This window comes from Triturus cristatus, chromosome 10 (assembly GCF_964204655.1).
Source record: "Triturus cristatus chromosome 10, aTriCri1.1, whole genome shotgun sequence".
NCBI classification, from domain to species: Eukaryota; Metazoa; Chordata; class Amphibia; order Caudata; family Salamandridae; genus Triturus; species Triturus cristatus.
Window position 1 is genome coordinate 871,713,809 of NC_140593.1, and position 21,828 is coordinate 871,735,636.

The 21,828-nt window shown below is 43.0% G+C and overlaps 1 protein-coding gene across 1 annotated transcript in view; it reads right to left on the bottom strand.

The window, feature by feature from the left end:
• The window catches only part of LOC146796142 (SCO-spondin-like), a 1,481,201-nt gene that overhangs the window by 703,662 nt on the left and 755,711 nt on the right, over positions 1-21,828 (bottom strand). The window contains exons 81-83 of the mRNA XM_085631266.1: positions 17,777-17,974; positions 12,351-12,447; positions 3,604-3,824 (exon numbers count right to left, since the gene is read on the bottom strand). Of these exons, the coding sequence (XP_085487392.1) occupies positions 3,604-3,824; positions 12,351-12,447; positions 17,777-17,974 (516 nt within the window). The remainder of the gene's footprint in view (positions 1-3,603; positions 3,825-12,350; positions 12,448-17,776; positions 17,975-21,828) is intronic.

Sequence of the window (21,828 nt, forward strand, 5' to 3'; positions counted from 1 at the left end):
ACATATATTTTGTGAGTGGCTGTGTTGCTGTATGTATCCTTGTGTGTATGAGAATGTGAGTGGCTTTATAGGTGTATAAGTGGGTGTGTGTGAGTAGCTGTGTGGGTGAGTGAGATGGTGTGTGAGTGGCTGTATTGGTGAGTGAGTGTGTGTGTCAGTGACTTTATGGGTGAGTGAGTGTTGGTGTGAGTGGTTCTATGGGTGGGTAAGTTGTGTGTAGTGACAGTATGAGTGAGTGAGTGGGTGTCTACTTTTTTCAGTGAATTAGTTAGGTTTTTTCAATTCTATTTCCAAACTATAACGTTCATGTAACCTTTGGTTTTTTAAGTGAATTTCTATGTTTTTTTTAACTGGTAGTCACGTTTGCAGAGTGGTGGAGAAACTGAGCGCAGCCTCAGACCAGCTTTCTGAAATCCTGCTGTCAGGGACTTACTTGAGGTAATAGGAGGGCGTCTTGGCCCCAAGGACCCTCAGCCTCTAAAAGGACATCATCCCTCAACCAGTATTGTACCAAGAGGTGCGTTTACAGAGTGGTGGAGAAAGGGGGTGTGGCCTCCAAAGTCCTCACACCAATCACGCTCTGTGGAACTTACTGGAGGTACAGAAGGGGTAGTTGGCCCTCAAGGACGCTCAGCAGCCAAGGGGACTTCATCACCCCAGCAGTAGTGTGACAGGAGGCACATTTGCAGAGTGGTAGAGAAAGGTGGCAGGGCCTCCGAAGATCTCTCAGCAATTCCATAGTATGGGACTTACTAGAGGTAAAAGGAGGACTTCTTGGCCCCCAAGGACTTTACGGAGCCAAGGGGGCTTCATACCCCAAACAGTATTGCACTAAGAGGTGCATTCGAAAAGTGGCAGAGAAAGGGGCGTGGCCTCTGAAGTCTTCTCAGCAATCAAGCTGTATGGGACTTACTGGAGGTACCAGGAGGGCTTGTTGGCCCCCACGGATCCTCAGCATGCAAGGGGACTTCATCCTCCAACCAGCAGTGCCCCACGAGATACATTTGGAGAGTGGTGGAGAAAGGGGGCATGGCCTCGGATGACCGCTCAGCAATCCCACTGTGTGAGACGTACTGAAGGTAACAGGAGGGCTTATTGGCCCCCAAGATCCCTCTGGACCTAACGGGACTGCATCCCTCAACAAGCAGTACGCCAGCAGGTGCATTTGCAGAGTGGTGGATAAAAAAGGTGGGGCCTTCGGTGACTTGCCAGGTGGCCTTTTAAAAAGAAAATGTTTATTTACTCTGGAAGGGGGTCTGCGTGGCCCCCCTTTTCTGGGTCAATTTTGCACCAGGGAAACCACCCCCTGGGGCCAGCCATTCTTTGAATGGGGAGGGGGACCGTGTGGCTCTCTTCCTACGCCGATTTTACCCTATCCTCCAGGGCCCACCTTTAAAAAAAAAGAAATTTAATTTAGGGGCGGGAGCCATGCGGTTCCCCTCCCCATGCTGATTTCAGGCCCAGGGAACCCATCACCCAGGGCCCACCCATGCACAGACACCAGGGGCCTGGCCATTGAAAGTGGGTGCCTCTAGGGTACCCCCTATCCACTGAGACCGCAGGGGAGACTGAAGGCCCCCGCAGTCCCTGCCAGGTCCCCGCCTCCTGCAGGAGCCAGCATTGGTTTGGCACAGAGGGAGATGATAACATGCAGCTCTCTCTGTGTCAAAGCAATTGTACTCCGCTTTGAGTAAACAAGACCAAAATACTCTTGCTTGCTCAAAGCGGAGCACAGTTTGCTATGGGTTAGTAGGAGCGGCATAGCTCCTGCCAAGCCATTGCAAACAGCTATGTCCTGGGGTGGGCACCCCGGGACATAGCAGGAGTCAATCCTGGAGGGTGGCAGTCCCCTGGGCCATCTAGGGCTCCATGTGGGAGTTCCTGGCACCCCCCTTCTTCAATTTTGACTTCAATTTTGACCCGGGGCCCTCACGCATTACTTAAAATGAAAGCCCTGGGAAGGTGGCAGCCCCCGGGGCTGTGGGGGTGTCTGCATGGCCCCTTGCATTCTTTAAACTTAAAGCCCAAGGAGATGGTGGTCCCCAGGGCATCAATTAGGCCCATGAGGGGGGATATGTTCCCCCCTCCTTTATTTCAATGACCCCGTGCTTCATTTTTTAAAAACTTTTGGCAGGATCCATGGATCGGTCAAAATTAAAAAACCTAATGCTTTGTTGTGTCTTGCAGGGTCCCTGTGGGACTTCACCAAGAGGCCTTGGGGGTCAGGGAATTTATACCCTATCCCCTTTTCTTTTTTTAAAATATTTTTTGTGGGACTCAGCTTCAAGCAGAGTCCCATGATGGTTGCCAACACTTTCTGGTTAAAGTGTTGGCAGAAAATGTAATTTCAGTAGGATTTTGGGTTCCCAGTTATCTATATTTGTTAAACTTAAATATCTCTGAAACTACTGAAAGGATTTACACCAAATTACTAAAAGCATGTTTTCTGGACCAACATCTAGCTTTCTGCCAAATTTGGTGTAATTCTGTTCAGCGGTTTGAGCTGTAGTCGTGTTTAAAAAATGAAAAATACCCATAGACATAACATGAGGAAAACGTGTTTTAGGACACCCCTTTTTTCTCAGCCCCTGCTTGACCCATCACCTCGACATGTTCAACACAGCAGTTGAACCAAAAGGGGATGTTTTTTTAAGATTTCATGAAGATTTGTCAAGCTGCGTCAAAGTTATTGGCAAAACAAAAAACATTTTTACTATGTAAACTTTGGTGCTAACTATAACTACATTTCTTTCTGGAATCGGGCCGGGGGGAGGAAAAAACATACAAAAACTGACAAAAGGAGTCAGGATACAGGTATCCTGACCCTAGAGGAATGATGGAAGGCTCCCTGAGGGACCCCTCAAGTTGAAATATTGCCCAAATTTGTTTCTTGGCCAATCTGCAGATCCACGGATCAACGGCGGGGCCCAGCACGGACCTCCCCTGTGTCAACTCACGAAAAATCTGCAGATCCAAAAAACAATGAAAAAACTTCACACATACCAAAACCCACTTTGTACTGCCAAAGGCTGTGCACGGCATAGGGTTGGGTGCAAGCCAGGCACTGCGGCCAACTCACACCGTGCACGGCGGAGGTTATATTAATGTGCAGTAAGTAGTAAAACATAGAAATTCACTGAAAAAAAACCAAAGGCTAAAGGGACATTACAGTTAGGAAGATATTTAGCCCATACACAACCATGGAAATTCAACAGTTATAATAATACTCATCTGAAGAAACTGTAACTCATGCCTTTAAGTAACTTTAGACAACAAGTTATAGTTTCTTAACAAAAGTATAACTATAACTGCTGAATGTCCATGGTTTTGTATGGGTAAAATGTCATCCGAACTATAACGTCCCTGTAACCTTTGCTTTGCATGGATATGAAGTTAAGAATAGTATATCTCTACTTACCAACATACACTTGCCTTGAAGATTTTTAAGTTCTCGAAATTTCAGTCACATTATATTTGAAGAACAATACTTCTATCCTTGATATTCTGTCATAGAGCCCTACCTGGAGTAACTTCATATATGTTAAAGAACAAACACTGGTCGCTTGCTGAATATATGCTTTTGCATGATTTTTCTAAAGCTACCTTTGCACTCCATGACTTGGCATTCTCTCAGCTGGTGGCCACTTCCAACACAGGGCCGTCCCCCCATCTGAGGGGTGGGGTTGTCACACTCCCGGAAGCGGTGTTGCACTCCTTCTCCACAGCTCTGGTTACATGGGGACCAGAAACCCCAGGAACTCCATCCACCATCCAGACGACAAGAAGGCTCAGGTGTGCACTGTAGGTGGCCACTCACACAGGAGCTGTGGAGAAAAATAGTTTAGAATGTATCTCAGGAAAGTAACAACTACAGTGATATAGCATTATTGCTGCAACCGATGGCCATACTAGTTGTTAAAGGCCCGGAACCTGGATTTTAGACCTAAGCTGCAGATCAGGGCATAACAAGGGTGAGAGCCTTTAACAATGGATGCAGCTCTAGGCTTAAGGGCTATAAAGCTATTAGAGCATTTCATCTACTGTGGGTAAAATGTTCTAAGTTAAAAAGGGAGAAACAGAATGACAATGATTGGAATGGTGGAGCAGAAGGCCTATATTAGCCAATATTGGCACTTGACCCACTCCATTGTCTTCAGTGGAGCTCTTAACATTGTAATGCTCTAACGTAATGTAGTCTTTCTGTTCTGGAACATCAATGTCTCTTATGTGTTTGGGTCATGACCCACAATGTTTAGCTGTTACACGTTTCTCCTGCTTGAACCCTTTCTAGAGAGTTGCATGCTTGTTAGAATAATGCTCAACAAAGAGGATCACAATACACCTTCCAATTTTTTTCAAACACAGAAGACCCTACTTGATTACTGATCCTGTATCCAAATAAAAAAGTGTTTAAATCCTAACTACGTGGCTATTACACAGGCACAGTAAATCTAAGCAACTTCTAAGGGTGCCACACCTACAGGTGGCAGATTGTTACTACATGTAGCAATGAATGCTCCTGTGCTTTAGATGTCATTGGTCTAAAAATATCACTTTTCAGTTAGTGGTACAAATCTTTGCACTAAGCTTATACCTGAGAGTGTAAATAGGGCACTTTCCTTTTACAGTGCAAGTCCTGCTATTACTAAGAAGGGGACAACTAACATGTCTATATGGAAGAGTTTCCACTTGAAGACAGCCATCTAATGTCCGAATTACACACTGGGTAAAACCATATCCCCAGGAAATTATAGCTCCACCTGAACACAAATGGTCTGTGGTCCCACATGTGTGATTACCAGATGCTGGAAAACTAGTCATTCTTTATTGGGTAGAAAAACACCTGTTAAAATTGATTGCAGGTCCAAGCAGGGGCTGCGGGTGCAAGGATTACCCAGCCACCACCCAATCCCTTCTATGGCAGGGGGGTTCATGGAATTTTTCAAACCACCCCACTCCCCCTTACTGTGAAAAGTCTCCTCTGGGCCCAGACTATTCAAAATAAATCTCTCAATTAATAGAAGGTAATAGAAGTATCATGATTTCCTAGAACAATGGGCTTGATGCTTATTAATACATTCCAATAATCACAATATGGGTGGAAGAGGGCACTCTGCGTAAGCACCATGGTGGTTATCGGAGGTTAGAGGAACACTCCATTGTGACACTGAACCTAATGGTATAGAAGGTGTTATGTTACTAGGCAATTAGACTCGCACACTTCTCAAGGGCGTTGTCCCACAAAACATACTCCATATATGTAATTTGACTTTAAAGTCCACCATTTGGTGTGTGGCATCTTAACTGGAGCCATCTGAAATTATGAAACAACTTGCATAGATAGAAGTTCTTGCATTGCCTGAAGAAGCAATGCCATTGTATCTTTTATTTTTTTGGCATACTCAGTGCTTAATTTGTGCTGGTGGTTGCAGCTGGGCGCCACCATCACTCATTTCTGTGGAACAGTACTCTTTAAAAGTCCTTTGGGCACAGTCTCAGAGTACCGTTACCTATTTAGTTTATATGCCTCAGCCCAGCATAGACATAGTTCTGACAACAAGCGACGTGAAAATGATAAGTCACATTTTTTACTTGTTTTCTGTTGGTGGGAGCAGGATAATGCTGAATCTGTCAGAGAGGAGGGAGGAAATCTACTCCAGGAATTTACCTTCAATACAAACATAATTTAGTCTGTAGTAATGTGGGGGGGGGACCATGTCAAATGGTCTATGGGGGCCAAGAGATCGAATAGTAGTAGAGTGGTGATTTTATTTGGGCCAACTATGGTCTTAAAATTGAAGATGGCAATTAATGCAGAGCCCACCCCTCTCTAGGTTAGTGATGCAAAAGCAGGTTGTTTTCTGTGAAGAAACTGGGGATGTGAGTGAAGGCTGCTCTCTAATTAGGTGTGCAGAAGAACAGGCCATTTAATATTCAAACGCTGAGTGTGCACTGGATCGAGGAAATGCCTTTGTCTTCACTATAATTAACTTGAAATATAAAATAACAGAGCTAGGTAAGGGATGTTGTTAAACAGGCTGGTACATATACCCATAAAGATCTCATAAGGGATTATGGAAAGATCCTGGTACTTCCAATAAAGTGAAACCACTGCTGCCATACATACAGTACAGATTGTCCTTGTGCACTTAGGGCTTGATGAGACGGATAAGTAATTTTTTAGCTGTGGAATCTATCTCACTTCCTGTCCACTCTAATAGCTGTGACATCTAGGGGACTGCCACATTGCTCTACTTACAGAATGAGTAACAAAATGAGTTAAGATTTACAGGACACTCTAAAGACAAAGAGATAATCTTGGGGAGACCGCGAGCACCGGCACCTTGACTTTGCTGCTGCTCCTGGAACCCTAAGCACGCCTGCACTTTCTTCCCGGCCCCTGGAGGGGCAGCAACACCATAAGAAGCACAACGCGGTCACGCGGCGCGGCAGACCGTGAGCAACGGCACCTTGACTTTGCTGCTGTCCCTGGAACCCTAAGTACGCCTGCACTTTCTTGCCGGCCCCTGGAGGTGCGGTGACACCATAAGAAGCACAACGTGGTCCCGCAACGCGGGACGTGCCCGGGCTCGGCCCAGGTGAAGACCGGGCCAAGACAGGCCCGTCTTAGCCTGTTGTACTACGACAGAGGCTGGGCTGGGCTGGGCCACGTCATTAACTTTTGGTCTTAACATCCTTTCAGAAGGTACTGTGACATCCTATTGTGGTACTGTGGTATTGACTTTGACTCTGTTTATATTGCTCAATTTGATATATTGATATAGTAGGGTTAAGGCCGAATATGAGGAATAGACCCAAATCTGGAAATGGGCAAGGGGTAGTTGGGACACTGGGCGCCTTTCTGTTGAGGGCCAAGTCGGCTCCCATCCACGAAATCGAGCTGACTGTCCATGGACCCACAACATTTTCAACAACGAATTGCCCCCGTTACTCCTGTTGCTCTTGTCACCTCTGCGACACATTCTAACTTGGAATTGGGTCCTTCACGAATTGTTACCATACAGTCACCGGGCTCTGAGAATATTGACGATTCGGTTGAAATTGAAAAAATTGACACTCCATTGAGACCGAGTATTGTTACACGAGGTCAATAAGCAAAAATTAACCATGGGTCTGGTAATGCACCTCCCCCCAAAAAAATAAAGGGGCATGCTCCGAACAAACCAAAAATCAAAGTAAACAGAGTTTTTCCTTCTCTAAGCCTCCAGGTCCCAGGAGTAAATCTCTTGAGTCAGACTGCAACCAAGGGACTTTTTAAGTACTGGATAACGTAGCATCGTTGGAAGCTCCACCTATTCAAGAGATGGAAGACTCTTTTATGAAAACATTAGAACTTGTAATTTCAGCCCATTTAGATCCTATATTAAAAAGGTTAATTGATATTGAGGGTAGGATAAACAGTTTGGTAAAACCTGTGTTTAGTACCTCTGTATCTGTTTTGTTAAGAATGGCGATACACAGCACCCTGAATCGGCCCCTAGATCAGCGAGCCAGGCTGATCCCTCTCACTCAAGGGTCGTACATCACCCTATAAATGGCACTGATATACCACGTCGGACAGAAGGGTTGAGCCATAAGCAAGGCCAGACTGTTAATATACCAAGAAATATCTCAAAAGATAAGTCTGGCATTAACCTTGTAGACAGACCCCGAAATGTAGGAGCTATAGAGGGACAGTTTTCTGGTCAAACATCCTCTAGCCCCCCGCACCCCAATTTACATTTATCTCCTGAGGCAACACCATATACTGTGGTGTTGGCCAATGTTCCAATACTATTGTCTGAAGACATTGAGCATTGGTCAACACAGAGGAATAAATCGCTTCACTTTTTGAGTACTAGGACGGGTATAAATAATAGGCATTTATTTTCTGAATTTAAAATGGCCCGCCGCATAGGATGGGTGGGGAAATCTAACAAATCATTTCGGGGTGATTGTATCGTTTTGACTTTTGGATCTCCAGGATTAGTTAGGATCATACTAAATAGGATAGAGAACTGTTTTGAGGGTGTGAGGGGGATGTCTGTCCTGCACTTGGGGTTCTTTTACCAGTCACCAGGAGCTAGATGGATTACTGTAGACGAGGGTAGCTCTGTAGGGGCATCACAGCATCTCCCTCCTCCTTCCTGGCTCCATCCCAACTGTCATGAGGTATTGAGTGATCTTGCAGAAATAGACTGACTAACCTCAGCCCGGAACAATACAGTGGAAATCGCTATACCGGTCAGTACCTCAGAGATTGCTACTAGGGAATCAGGCTGTACAGTGGTTATACCACCTATAAACTGCCATGATGACAGCTCACAGTACCCTCAATATTTGAACATTGAGTATGTAGAAACTACGGGATGGATCTAAAAATTGATATGGATGATCCAATTGTCAATGATAATGTTGAAGAGGCACTTAGGACTAGGGGTGGGCAGTATTTGCGTAGTCGTGCTACGCAAAACTCAGCGAAATGGTAAAAAATCTCCGCGAGCATGCAGAAATTCCGCAAACACGCGGAATTGCTTGTTCGCGATGCTTTTTAACTGTGAGCGAATGCTGCGTGCGTGCTCGGAGGGAAATATCTCGCAAACACGCATTTTGAGAACGCGAACAAGCAAAAAAATTAGCGAAGCCACGGAACGCAGAATTTTGGGCAATTCCGCGTTCTCCGCGGAATGCAAAAGTACCCAAATTCCGCAAATTCCGCAAGCGGAACGGAATTTACCACCCAGGCCTACTTAGGACCTTGAATTTTAATGACACTGATAGCGTTTGTGAAGTATCCAGGGGTCAGAATTCTGATCGAAAGCCTTTTAGTCTTTCATCAGGGAATATCGCTGGTAGACTAACAGACGAGACTTGGTTGCAATATGTATAAACATTTGACATTATTTCTCTTCAGGAAACTTGGAGTCGGGTGGATGTCACTATAGATGAATATTGCTCATTAAATACTCATGCAAACCCATCAGCTGCAGGGAGACCTAAGGGAGGTTTAGTGACTCTTATTTTGCTTACGAACGACTCGATAAAGATAGAGAATATAATAAATTCCCATTGGTACCAGTTTATTCTAATTTTTAATTTTACCGATACTACAATTTTATTAATTGATTGGTGCTACAATATTTTCGATCCAAATAATACCGAGGTTATTGATACACTTAAAGAGGAGATTGATAATGTTGCTGCAAAATTCCAACCAGGGGGATTTCATCTGCACCGTTTGCCAATATAGCTCACACAAAGTATGTGGTGTAGTTGACATAGAAAACCAACATGTGCCGCATTTTAAGCATACATCGCGGGGCAATGCATTGAATACTATTATTTTGGTAAACGATCTTTGTATGTTGAACTCTCTGGATAGTAATCCCTCTGTGCAGTTTCCAACCTACCAGGGGGGGGTAGTGGGACTACAATTGACTTTATGTTAATTACTAGCAAATACACTTGGTTTGTAGATAGTTTCGCAGTTGAACCACATCCCATCAGTGACCATAATCCCCTTATTCTTTCTATGTATGTCACAGCACAGAAAGTTAGGGGGGATGAGTGCCCGTTAAAGTATAACTGCAACCAAGGGGTAAGACTCAAATGGAATTTAATAGACTGCAAGCAATTTGAGGAGGCCATTCTTAAAGAAAACCAAAGTAAATTTTTGACTTCCCTAACTTTTGATTCCCCCCCAGACACAGTCATACAGTCTTTTTTCGAATTAATTTGTGCAGATGTGGCCAAAAAAATAAATAAACCAATTAGGAAACACAAGTTACCTGAAATTAGGTGGTTTAATGCCGAGTGTTCCAGGGCGCAAAGAGAACTTAAGAAAGCTCTGCAAACGGTTCCTTGGAATATGGCCTTGATAAAGATAGCGAGACAGACTTATAAAAAAGTTATTAATTGTAGGGAAAATGAACTGAGAAGAACTGCCTGGGAGGACCTAGAGAAAGCTAGCTAGCTCAAGTACTCTTAAGAGTTTTTGGGAGATTATAAATCACCCTCTCTTCTCCAATGATGCCAAGAGCATGGGCTCGACCATAACAGATGAAGCTTGGGAAGCTCACTTTAAAAAAATATTTAATCCACTGGGCATATCAATACAAGAGCAAAGGGATGAGACAGTTATCAACTTACAAACCGCACATGAACTAAGTTTAACAATTTCCTTGAGTGAGGTCGAAGATGCAATAGTTAAGGGCATATCTCTAAAAGCGCCTGGCCCAGACGGAGTTCCCTTAGATTTGCTTAAAAGCAATCTTCAACTATGGGCGCCTCTGCTGCTTAATATTTTTAAGGCGGTAATAGTTGGTCACATCCCATCTTCTTGGAAGGAAGCAGTGGTGGTACCAATTTTCAAAAAAGGTAACAGGAACGACCCTACTTGCTTCAGGCCAATTTCCCTGATAGATGCTATGTGTGAGGTCATGGGGAGGGTGATTTTAGCCAGGTTGAAATCATGGGCAAATGCATCAGGTTTAATGGCTGATACACAATAGGGTTTTAAAAAAGGGTATGGGAACAAACGAGCAGTGTCTCAACCTGTCCCTGATTATGGGCAAGTACATGAAGGCCGGGGGGTCTCGATCCACCTGGCCTTCAATGACTTGTCCAGTGCTTTTGACACTGTGAGTAGGGGAAAGCTATGGATGATGATGGGGGAAATGTGGTTTGAAGAATCCCTCATCACCCTTCTACGTAGGTTGCAACAAATGTACCACTGTTGCTGTTCACTTTGGTCCAGGAGGGGAGAAGACTGGGTCCATCGCCTCCACGGAGGGGGTTCGTCAGCGTTGCATCCTGGCCACCTTTTTATTTCTTATATATACTAACGGCCTAGAAGCATTCCTGATTAAACAGCAACTGGATTTTCCAAGAATAGATGGTAAATTGGTCCCCCTGTTATCATACGCCGATGATACGGTCTTAATGACTCTTACGGCTAATAGTCTACAAAAAGCCTTGAACGCCTTCTCTGATTTTATGCTAACATTAGTCCTTAAAGTAAATTTCAGTAAATATTTTATCATGATCTGCGGTCCGAAAAAATATAAAATAGGAAATTTACTGTGAAAGGAAAACTATTTATAAGGTGCCCAATTTTACTTATTTAGGCAATGTTTTTAATAATAAATTGAAGCGGGATGACCTTGTCTTGACAAGGGCACAACAGACCTGTAGAATAACAGAGGGCCTGTTTCGTTTCGTTTGTAAATTAGGACACAAGCCGTTAGCAGAAATGATAACTCTGTACAAGTCAAAATGTTTATCGGTGGCTACCTATGGGGACGGAGTATGGGGTTACCATAAGAGTAACCAGATTCAGGTTTTAGAGAACACGTTTTTAAAAAGATTACTAATGTTCCCTAGTAGCTCTTCAAAATCATTTTGTCATTCTGAGGTGGGCCTGGAATATGTGAAAGACAAGATAAATATTGCACCACTTATTTTATGGGGGAAAATCTGGCCCTCAGAAGATTTGACTTTCTCTAGGAGTATCCTTAAAGACTGTATGATTTTGGATAACGTAATGTCACTCCCTTGGCTACGTGATTTTAAGGATACCTTTTATAAAATTGGCCTATATTAATATTATAATACTCCAGAAACCATTCAATCTAACATGAAAATGATTATAAAAAATGCATACCGTATTGAATTAAGTATGTCTAACCAGGACTGGGGAATGTCAGATGGCGGGGCCTTCAGACATCAGCAATTTTACCTGTCTTTTACTTTGCATGTACAATCGCGTTTTTTGTTGACCAGATTTCGGTTGGGCACATTGCACTTTTTAGTGGCTTATCCTAAACCAGCTGGCTGGTGGGTGTGACTAGCCCCTTGTCCCTTTAATAATCTGGCCAAACAGAGTACAATGCCTTTAATGTTGTTTTGCTCACTTTATACAGACCCTAAAGCAAGCTTTATTAAGCCTATACTAAAAGCTATTCGTCCCTGTTCCTATCAGGAGGGTTTTGACTATTTGAGGTCATTATCTACGGCTGTAATTTGTATAAATTGTGTTGGGGAAGGGTATGATGATTTTAAAGCGGATTAATTTTTGCTGGTTAACCAAGATTAATGGAAGGGAACATGTGTAAACCTTGTAAATGCTTTTTAATTGCCTTTTATTATGTATATATGTAAACTTGTATGATTCTATAGAATCGAATAAAGTTATTTGAACTGAACTGAGATAATCTTTTATTTAAATAAAACATTTTTTCAGAGGAATCAAAGACCACTCTGAAAAACAAAGCTATTTTGTTTTATGTGAAAATACTGTCACATTGCAAACCATACAGAATCAGGTTAAAGTTAAGCACCTTGCTGCTTACCAATTCTGGCAGGGACCAGCCACACTTTCTCCGGGCAAAACATATTCCCAGGGTGCCAAACCAGCCCAGGAAGAACTGTTTCCAGTTTCAGAAGCTTCTAAATTGAAATGAAGGAGAAAAACATTTAATTTGTATCTACCAATCATACATTAGTAGTTGGCAGGAAAACAAGAATTGCATATTCTACAGTAAAAACGTATTTTAATATAATTAGGAATTGCATAAACCTTTTTCTGCAAATCTAGATTTTTAAAAAAATTTTTTTTCCAAATATCCATTTATAGTTTGCAGCAGAACTTCTGGATAGCACAGAGCGATTCCCATGACCATGACTTCTGCAGGGCATCAATTTTAGCATTGTCATCCAGTGAGTAGGATAATAAAATGGGGTAGTAATTACAGGCCTGGTGTTCTTATTCCTATCAAGTCCCAGAATGCAGAATAACATGTGGGTTCCTGAAATAACCGTGCCCCTTACTGCATGTTTCAGCAAATTCTGTGCGCTTCCCTAGTCACATTTTACACCTGCTTGTAGTTTTTTCACTTTTGCTAATCTGCACACTGATGAATTACATAACAGTAGGTTTTACTCACAGTTTACTTGCCGTTGCTCGCATTTTGCTTGCAGAGTTAGGATAAGGGACTGTTTGCACACATATACCTCAATAAATAGACAATTAATTGACTTTTAGTTTTTACCTCAAGTGTTTCAAAGGTTAATCAACCTAAATAAAAGTAGGTTGATACTGAAAGGAGGGTCAATGTGTTCCATAAGTGTGGTGCAGCTGCTCTGAAGGACAGTCCTCTTCAGTCGTTCAGATTGTGCTTGGTGACCGACTGCATGGGGATTGTATACATTCTGGTGGAATGGCTTTTCCTGAGCAATAATTTTTTTTCTGCAAAGTATGGTGAATTGCTTAATGAACTTGTCAATGCAAAAAAAGAGTGCCCAATATAACAGTGACATACCATACTTAAAGAATGCTATAACACAACTTTTGTGCAGAAACAATTAGTGAACATACCAATACTTAAAGTTTGACAACTAGCAAAAGGGGTCAAATTTAAGATAAATTTGAAATGATTTACTTTTGTGTTAAATAGCTGCAACATGGTCAACTTCGTTTGAATGCCTAAAGAGACATTGGTTGATGTAACAATTTATAAATATACAATAAATCAATTAATAAACTAGACCCAAGAGCTAGTGACTTGAGGAAGACAACCCTCTTCAATCCCACAACTACAGCAATACCACAGATGTACTAGCTTTTGAGGATGAAGTAACAAAAGATAAAGAAGCCCTTGACACTAGTAAAACACTGTAAATCACTGCAGATAGGAAAAACCTGGTTATAAAACAGGCTAATAAAGATGGAGCTATTGTCTGGAGTCTATAGGGGATGAAAGAAATTGTCAAAAGTTGCAAAGAGACACCACTATAGAGGTCCACAAGGAAATAAATAGCCTAGTGGAAGAAGCCAGAACCCTTAATTGGACAAAAAAAAATAAGCAAAATTCACTGAAAAACAACAAAACCCATAATTTTATACCATGCCTAACATTCACTCCATTGTCTCAGGGATTGGTTACATTTTAGAACCGCTGTTGGTGTTTGTGGACTGGTTACTAAAATTAGGTCCTAAGTAAAATACACCAATCAATTACTAAATTTGACTGTAGACTTGACCTTTAAGCCCAACTCCGAACTCATGATCAGGTTAGATGTAGAAGTCCTCTACACTAGCATTTCTCTGGATGAGAGTTTTTGTGTTATTGAGAATTTGTTGAAAGAAGAGGAATGACCCTTCAGTGCTCCAATGACTGGATAATGAAACCAGCCGGTCTAGCTCTGAAACCTATTAATTTTAAATATGAAAGTGCCTCTTATGTACAAAAACAGAGCACTCCAATGAGCAGCACCTTTGCTCCAAGTATAGGGTGCCTTTAGGTCAACAATTTGAAAATGGCCACGTCTGGAACAATAACCCCCATAACAATCTCAGACTATGGCGCCACTAAATTTATGATGTCTTCATCATCTGGAGAGGTAACCCCGATAGCGCTACCAAATTGTTCTGGTGGCTAAACACCCAAAACCAGTTCCTTAAGTTCATAATGATAATGAACAACACAAAAATCTCATTTCTAGACCTGACCATAGAGCAGAAAATGGCAGATTGTCAACAAACATGTACACTGAATCTACTGACAAATACAGATTCCTGCAGTTTGAAAGCGTTCATCCCCGCTCTCTTAGGGACAACTTACCAGTAGAACAGTTCATATGTAGTAGAAGAAACTGTTTTAACATGCAGGATTATGAAGTGGAGGCAGATAAACTGACAACTAAACCAGTTGAGAAACAGTATCCTTTAATCCTGATACATAAGGAGAATAAAAGAGCCAGGAACAACTATAGAGATGGACTCCTTGGAGACAAGACAAGGGATGAGAACAGTCAGTTAATCTCTGTAAGCACTTAATACTAAGTCAAAAAGAAAGAGGGGGGACCAGGAGCCTGTTAAGGTCCAGTGTCCGTGCTCCACAAGTGAACGTCAAATCACAAGGGACACCGTTCCGAGATACCAGCTGGTAGAGGGCAGGTGCTAACGAGCCGGCACCCAAACCAACCCCAATAAGGTGCGGGCATCCAGCGCATACTAGCCTTGGGAGAATCTCCCCCTCGATGTCAGGGTACTCCTTTCTTTTGGGCATATCTATAGTCTAGATATTTACCACACTGTAGGGAACACAGTTTTGTGGATTGCCCAGATATACCACTCACTCATGCGGATTACCATCCTCACTCCGGAACCCCATTTTTACGTGCACTATATCTACAATCTCAACTGTTAGGTCCTGAAGAAACGCCACTGATCACTAAGACATACTAGGCGTGAAACATGTCGACCTTTTAATAGTTACTCGGGCACATTAAGTCTCATAGTAACTCGCTAACCTTCGGGTTTTTTTAGTCTACCAGGGGTACCACGTTATTAAAATAATTTCCTGTGGATACTCCTAGGCAGTTTTAATTTTGAATATCTTTCACTGCACGCACCTCACCACTTCCACGCCCGGATCCACCCCACACACCCGCACTCATCTGACGGCTTTTCTCTTAAAAGATCTTTCCAAACGTGACCCTTCGAGGGACCCGTAGGGCATTGCAGCACCTGCCCGACGAGGGGTGTGTGAGGGCTCCTAAGAGGCAAGACTTGGGCCTCCCCTTCGGGATCCGATACTTGATACTGGGGATGTACCTCTGCCTTTGTCTATTTCCTCTCCCTCTCACAATCTATTCTACTCTCAGTCTTTTCTTTTGATGAGTGGGTGACACTTTGCACCCCTATCTCATAACAGTGTCCCTTGTGATTTGGAGATGAGCACTTAATGCAACATAGCCAATGCAGTTAAGAAAATTGTAAATAACCACTCATGTATCTTAAATTGTACCCACCTAATTTTTGAGAAACCCTTATTCTCTTTCTGTAGGAATACAAGTGTGAGAGGCCTGTTAATTCACATGAGACACAAATCTAGTCTGAAAACCGACCAAAGAACCCTATGGAACCTCCTCAGTATCATAGGATACTACACTTGTGCACAATGTTCGGTGTGTTCATTCTCCTCACACAGTAAGGAAATACACTTAGGGTTGAAAATCCCTAGAGAGCAAAGAAACCATACAAACTGTGACTCTCTCAATATCATTTACATGATTGAATGTCCAAGCAGATTAAAGTACAAAGGAATGACATTCAGAAAGGCAAAAACAAGACTCATCGAACATCAAAGTAACATCCTGTGTCAGAGAAGAACTACTCGAATGTGTTGGTCCAATATCTTGAAAAAAACGCACTGATAAAAAACTAACATGGACTATTACTGAGAAAGTTTCCTTCAGTAACAACATGAATAAGGCATTGATTGAATGTGAGAAAACACAAAAGTCCCTATTCAAAATGTTAAGGTTTTGGGCAAAGTTCTCCATAACTAAGAGTATGCCTCAATATGGATCATTTGCTGTATCAAGTGACAACATTCATTATGGCTGTATCGTCAAGATACAAAATATTTCAACGTGCAATAAATTGAGAAATTAAGAGTGAGGAGGTAATCACTATATTAGTGAAAGTTTATTTAAAAACATATATATAAACCTAAGATAGATGACGCTTAAAATAAATTTGTGAATTTTTAGAGTTTGATCAGGCTTTATGCATGTTTCATGTTGATTGTACATTTTTTGTGTTTTTTCTTCTTGTTTTGTGAATGTTTTATCCTTTACTTATAATCTGTTATATTTTTAGATATGACTCCATCTTTTTGTATTTGTATAAATGTTTAAATGTAAACATCTGTTGTATTTCTTTTTGTGTTTGATTAAAATAAAACTAGATTGTTTGAGGTTTTTTAATTTGACTCATCCTGTTAGTTAAACTAAAGTAATGATATGCTGATTAATTATTACTGCACTCAAAACATCTGTTACAATATTAATTAAGTAGCTTTAGGCTACTGTATTTGTCTGATTATTTCTAAAGGATCATTGCTACAGGACCAAGGTTCCTAGAAATCATGACACAATACTGTTCCCTATCTCAGGTATTGAAAGTGTAATTATGTTTCGCTATACCTTTGTTTACATGTATTGAATATTTCAGCATCAAATATCCAATGCATAAACAACATTAAAACAATGGCATCAAATCACTAAGTTTCTATAGTAATAAAAAGTAAAGTTTCATCAATGTTCCCTCCACAATGAGGGCAAACAGGTCCACAGAGTGCACCTAATTGACATTCAGGCACACAGGGCTGGCTAAAAAAGTCTCTCAGGACCACGTCCTTTCACACAAAACAAACTTGCTCTGGCAACCAGTCTGGCTTGAAAAAGAGAAGTCCATAATGACTGCATTAAAAATGTAATCTGCACTAATGTTGTCTTTGGACATGTTGGTAAAGTTTTAATTGCATCTCATCCCTTTTGTCTCCTAAAAAGAGCACTCTCTCCAGCACAGCAAAAATAAAAAAAATTCTACATTGCTTTAATGCCAAACTGGAAAACCAAAAACAGCCATTGCAAAAATGCACAAGCCAGCCCAATCTCTCTTTCCATCCGCTCATTCAATCCCTCTATCTCCTTCTCTCCTTTCACTCTTCTCCCCCTCTGATCATTTGTTACTATCGTCCCCCTCCCTTTCTTTCTCTCTCCTAAAGCCTACACGTGCCTACTGCAGTTAACCTCAGGGAACTGTGAGACTTGACAGAAACACCAGCAGTGGCCCAGGGCTTTCAAAGATGGCCTCCAAGAATCCAGCCCACCCGGGAAGTGCCAGGTGGAATAAAAGGCTTGTTCAGCATAGCAGAGCCTCCCCTCTGTGTTTTAAACTTTATCACCTGTCAGCCGTATTACTTACCAAGAGAGCTGTTCTGGTATCGACAGCGGCATTCAGCCTGCTCCACACAGATTCCATCCTGCATGAGCTGATCCTCTGGGCAACCACATGATGGCTGGCACATTGGGCTGTCTTGGCAAGCCATGTCACCCTGGAGATCCTCACATGTGCGTGGGCAGGTCTTCCCACAATCATAATTCACCTGCCCACCTCCGCAGTCTAAGAGAAGCAATACAAGTTTTGTATTTAACAAAGGGAGAATGTCTTACATAAACCCAAGTGCCTGCAAGAAAGTAACCTACTTTTGACAAGAAAACCCTAGCACAGTGGTTCCCCCACATTTTGTAGACCTCAACCCAATTTTCAGAATGAGAAACTGTTGAAACCCACTTAGCTTTAAAGGCCATGGGGGGAGGGGTAATTTCTTTTAAAAATAACACAATCTTTACGATTGTTTCATTCCACTTCAATTTGTGTGAGCAAGATCCAACTACACTCACTAAGATTCTGTTGGATTTAGAATTGTGTACTTGCTTGAGTGTGGACAGAGGGTTAAAATCAAAATTGAAGTGGACATCTCAACTTTCAAGTGCTAAATTTTTTGAATCACTGTATAAAGCAGTGTGTATAGATTTAGACTATTGGTCTAGAAAGGTTGGAATTTACTCTCAAAGTCCTCAAATAGATAATTTAACTTCAAGAGAACATACAGCTTTGGGGTAATTAAAAGAGAATCAAGACTTAATAATAAGAGAGGCAGACAAGGATGGAACTATTATGGTTATGAATCATGTGGATTATGAGAATTAAATCTTAGGACAATTAGGTGACTCAGAATCAGAATACGTTTATTGTTTAGTTAATCAAAACCATACCACTGAGTCGCGATCAAGGCACCATTAAAATATCCATAAAAATATATTCTCCTTTTTTTTTGTGCTTATTAAAAAAGAAAAACAATTGGTTATCATAAAAGTTTGCACTTCATTCTGTTACAAGTAAAGGAGAAATAAAAAAAAAAACATTAACTAATACATACAAACATAGTATCTAAAGTTTCATCGTGCTGCTCTTTTTACATTATCTGATCGTATGTTCAGTAATAGGTTATTAGTTGCCTTTGCACAGACCTAGCTTGGTGGACAGAAGAAACTGGCCTTTTTGCCAGGCCACTAGCCTTGTTTCAATTCTTCCTCGTGTTTGGTTAGAAATGTAATCAAACAACAGTTTCTGGATCGAGACATTTTAATATTGCAGTTCTACAGGAGCGATTGTCTCTTGCGTTGAATGGTCCCTTTTGCAATTACCAGCGATCCTCGCTTAGAGCTGAGCAGATGCAAACTAAGTTAATAAAATCCTGTATTGGCGACCCACAAAAGCTACATGACTTTGGGCCCTGGTATTTCCAACTTGGCTGGTGTGCATTTGATGGCAATTTACCAAAGCGTATTTCTATAAACTTAGGGGTATATTCACAAGAATGTGTGATAACTACCGCAAGAGTAGCTTAACGCAACTCTCAACATCGCAGCTTATCATGGGAAAATTACGCCGTGCCAACCAAGTATTCACAACACGGCGGTAGCATAAGATAGTCACCAGATAACGCGTCAATTGGCCGCACAAAAATCAACGCCACGCCGCAAAACGCGAACACAAATAATCATGTGATAAGGCCAATCGCGGTACAAAAAGTAGCAAAACAAGCCACAGGCCTTCAAATCCCACGCATCTGGTGGAAAATGCACCAGAAAAACTACAGAAACAACACACCATATACAAGCCAAAGCACGTAGCAACATGGATGCACCCTGACCCAGCGGAGAGGCCAACGCGAACCCCACAACCCCCACAGACCACCAGAAAGGAACAACAGGGACAGGGACAGCCGAGGAGAAGAGGGAGAGGAAGACAGTGTGCAGTCTGCAGCAAAACCAGATCAGCGTCACGGAGGTGACAGAACACTACCATCAACTGAGCCACAAGTAGACCACCTGGAATGCAGTCAGAGTGCGGAGGAGGCCAAGAGACGCTGGCATGATGTGACAACCTAAACCAGGCACAAACCCGCTGCCAACAGGATGGCTGCAACGGCGACAGGAGGTGGAAGTCCTGCGCCACAGGAGAAGCTGGAGGAAACCAAGGCCACAGTCATCAGTGTGGAGACGGTGCAAGGAGTAGGGAGTACGGACACAGCTTGAGAGGACCTGACACAACATCAACAGGGTGAGTAACGACCAGGGACTGGGGGGACGGGGGGAGATGTGCACAACGAGGTGTAGCACACTGCACACCCACAATTACCCTGGATCATGTCCCTCATCCCCTTGGCACACTGCAGCACACACACATAGCAAGAACAGCACACCCACATTGACGACAACATGGTACAATGCGCAAAGCCGACACTGCAGAACAGAGGACACAACTGGCTCCGCACATGCACAGAAACATGCCTACTACATCTGACAGAGCATGAAACTGTGAAATGAAAATGTACGCGTATGACCTCACATCCGTCATGTAGTCCAAATGTACACTGTCCCACAGCAGTATTCAGCACCTCCCAAACAGTCACAATGTACATTGTCATACAGTCTGCATGTAACACAGAACAATGCGCCTACATACATGTCAACACATTGTCAACATGCATCTCCCCTTCACATTGTAGAGGGGCACACAACACCTCCAGCAGAGCACAGAAGACAATACATCTCTGATGCCGGAGAGGACCACCACACCTTCGACACCAACGCCCTACAACAGCCCATGTACATCCCATGCAACCCACCACCAGGACCCGGGAAGCCATGCTACTTAGAGGAGAACACAGAGCCTGCAACAGACCACACAGCAGGAAGCACCCGTACAGGTGGCTCACAACACTTCATCCACCCACACATGGCACCCCAATGCCATGTGTTAGCATGCCAAAAGGAGGTGGCCGAACAGGTGTGGGTGGGGTCCGACCCCATGGAAGGCGAACTAGATCACATACGTTGGTGTCTATTACCCTTCAGGGACCACCAACACCCCACAAAGGAGGCCCACACTGCCATAGAGACACATGCAGATGCACATTCGCAGTACACAACCTCGCCCAGGGGCCAGCACATATGAGTCACACACCCATGTTGGCCCTGCGTACTACGTCTCAGGCCACTCCCCTTACGAATTGAGTGGGTGACGACAAATCTACATGTCTAAGCTCAAACCTGATGCCTGCGATGACATGCCTAAATCTGCTGTACACAGCACAATGTAATGTCGTAGGGCCCTGGGCCCTCATGCATACAAGACCACAGGGACACACGAAGATATTATGTTGAACTGGCTATGGGCACGTGCGCCTGGCCCCTTTATTGGCAGGGCCACTTATACAGTGATGCCTGTGCTGGATGTGTGTGGGGTGGGTGCAAGTCAGCCCTCAGGGAGTCATTGGTGCTGGCAACAAATACAACAGTTAACACAATGAATATGTAAACAGACAACACCAGCATCACAGGGACAACTGTGGAGCATCATGTAGGTAGCCTGAGCAAGTCCAGAGGGCACATAAGGAGCAAACAGAAGTGTATGTGAGTTGCAGTGCACAGGTTGGGGCATTACAGCTGAGCACGCCCATGTGAAGAAAAAGTCCCGGATTGTGTCCCTTCGAGATATTCCTGATGCAGATGCAGTGGGGTGTGTTACACCTGTATCATCTACCTCATCAACGTCCCAGGTCTCCCACACTGCTTGAGGTGAAATTGCTGCGCAAACTCTCCACAACACAAAACTCAATCAGTAACGGACGATGGCTTGCGTGCACTGAATCAGTGGAGTATCAGTCTGATAAGGGCATCCGAGACAGATGTGAGCAACTCCGTAAGTCTATCAGGACCACCGTTTAGACTCTGGCAGATGGCGGTTGGAGGTGGTCCTGGCGCTGGTGGCGTGTGCCTCCTGCGGTGATGCGACGTCCATACCGGTCAGGATTCGATTTGTTGTGTGAGCCCTGGTGGACCGCAGTTGAGGCCAGATGCAGCGGACAGCTCAGGGCCATAGACACATGGTGTTGATGACACTAA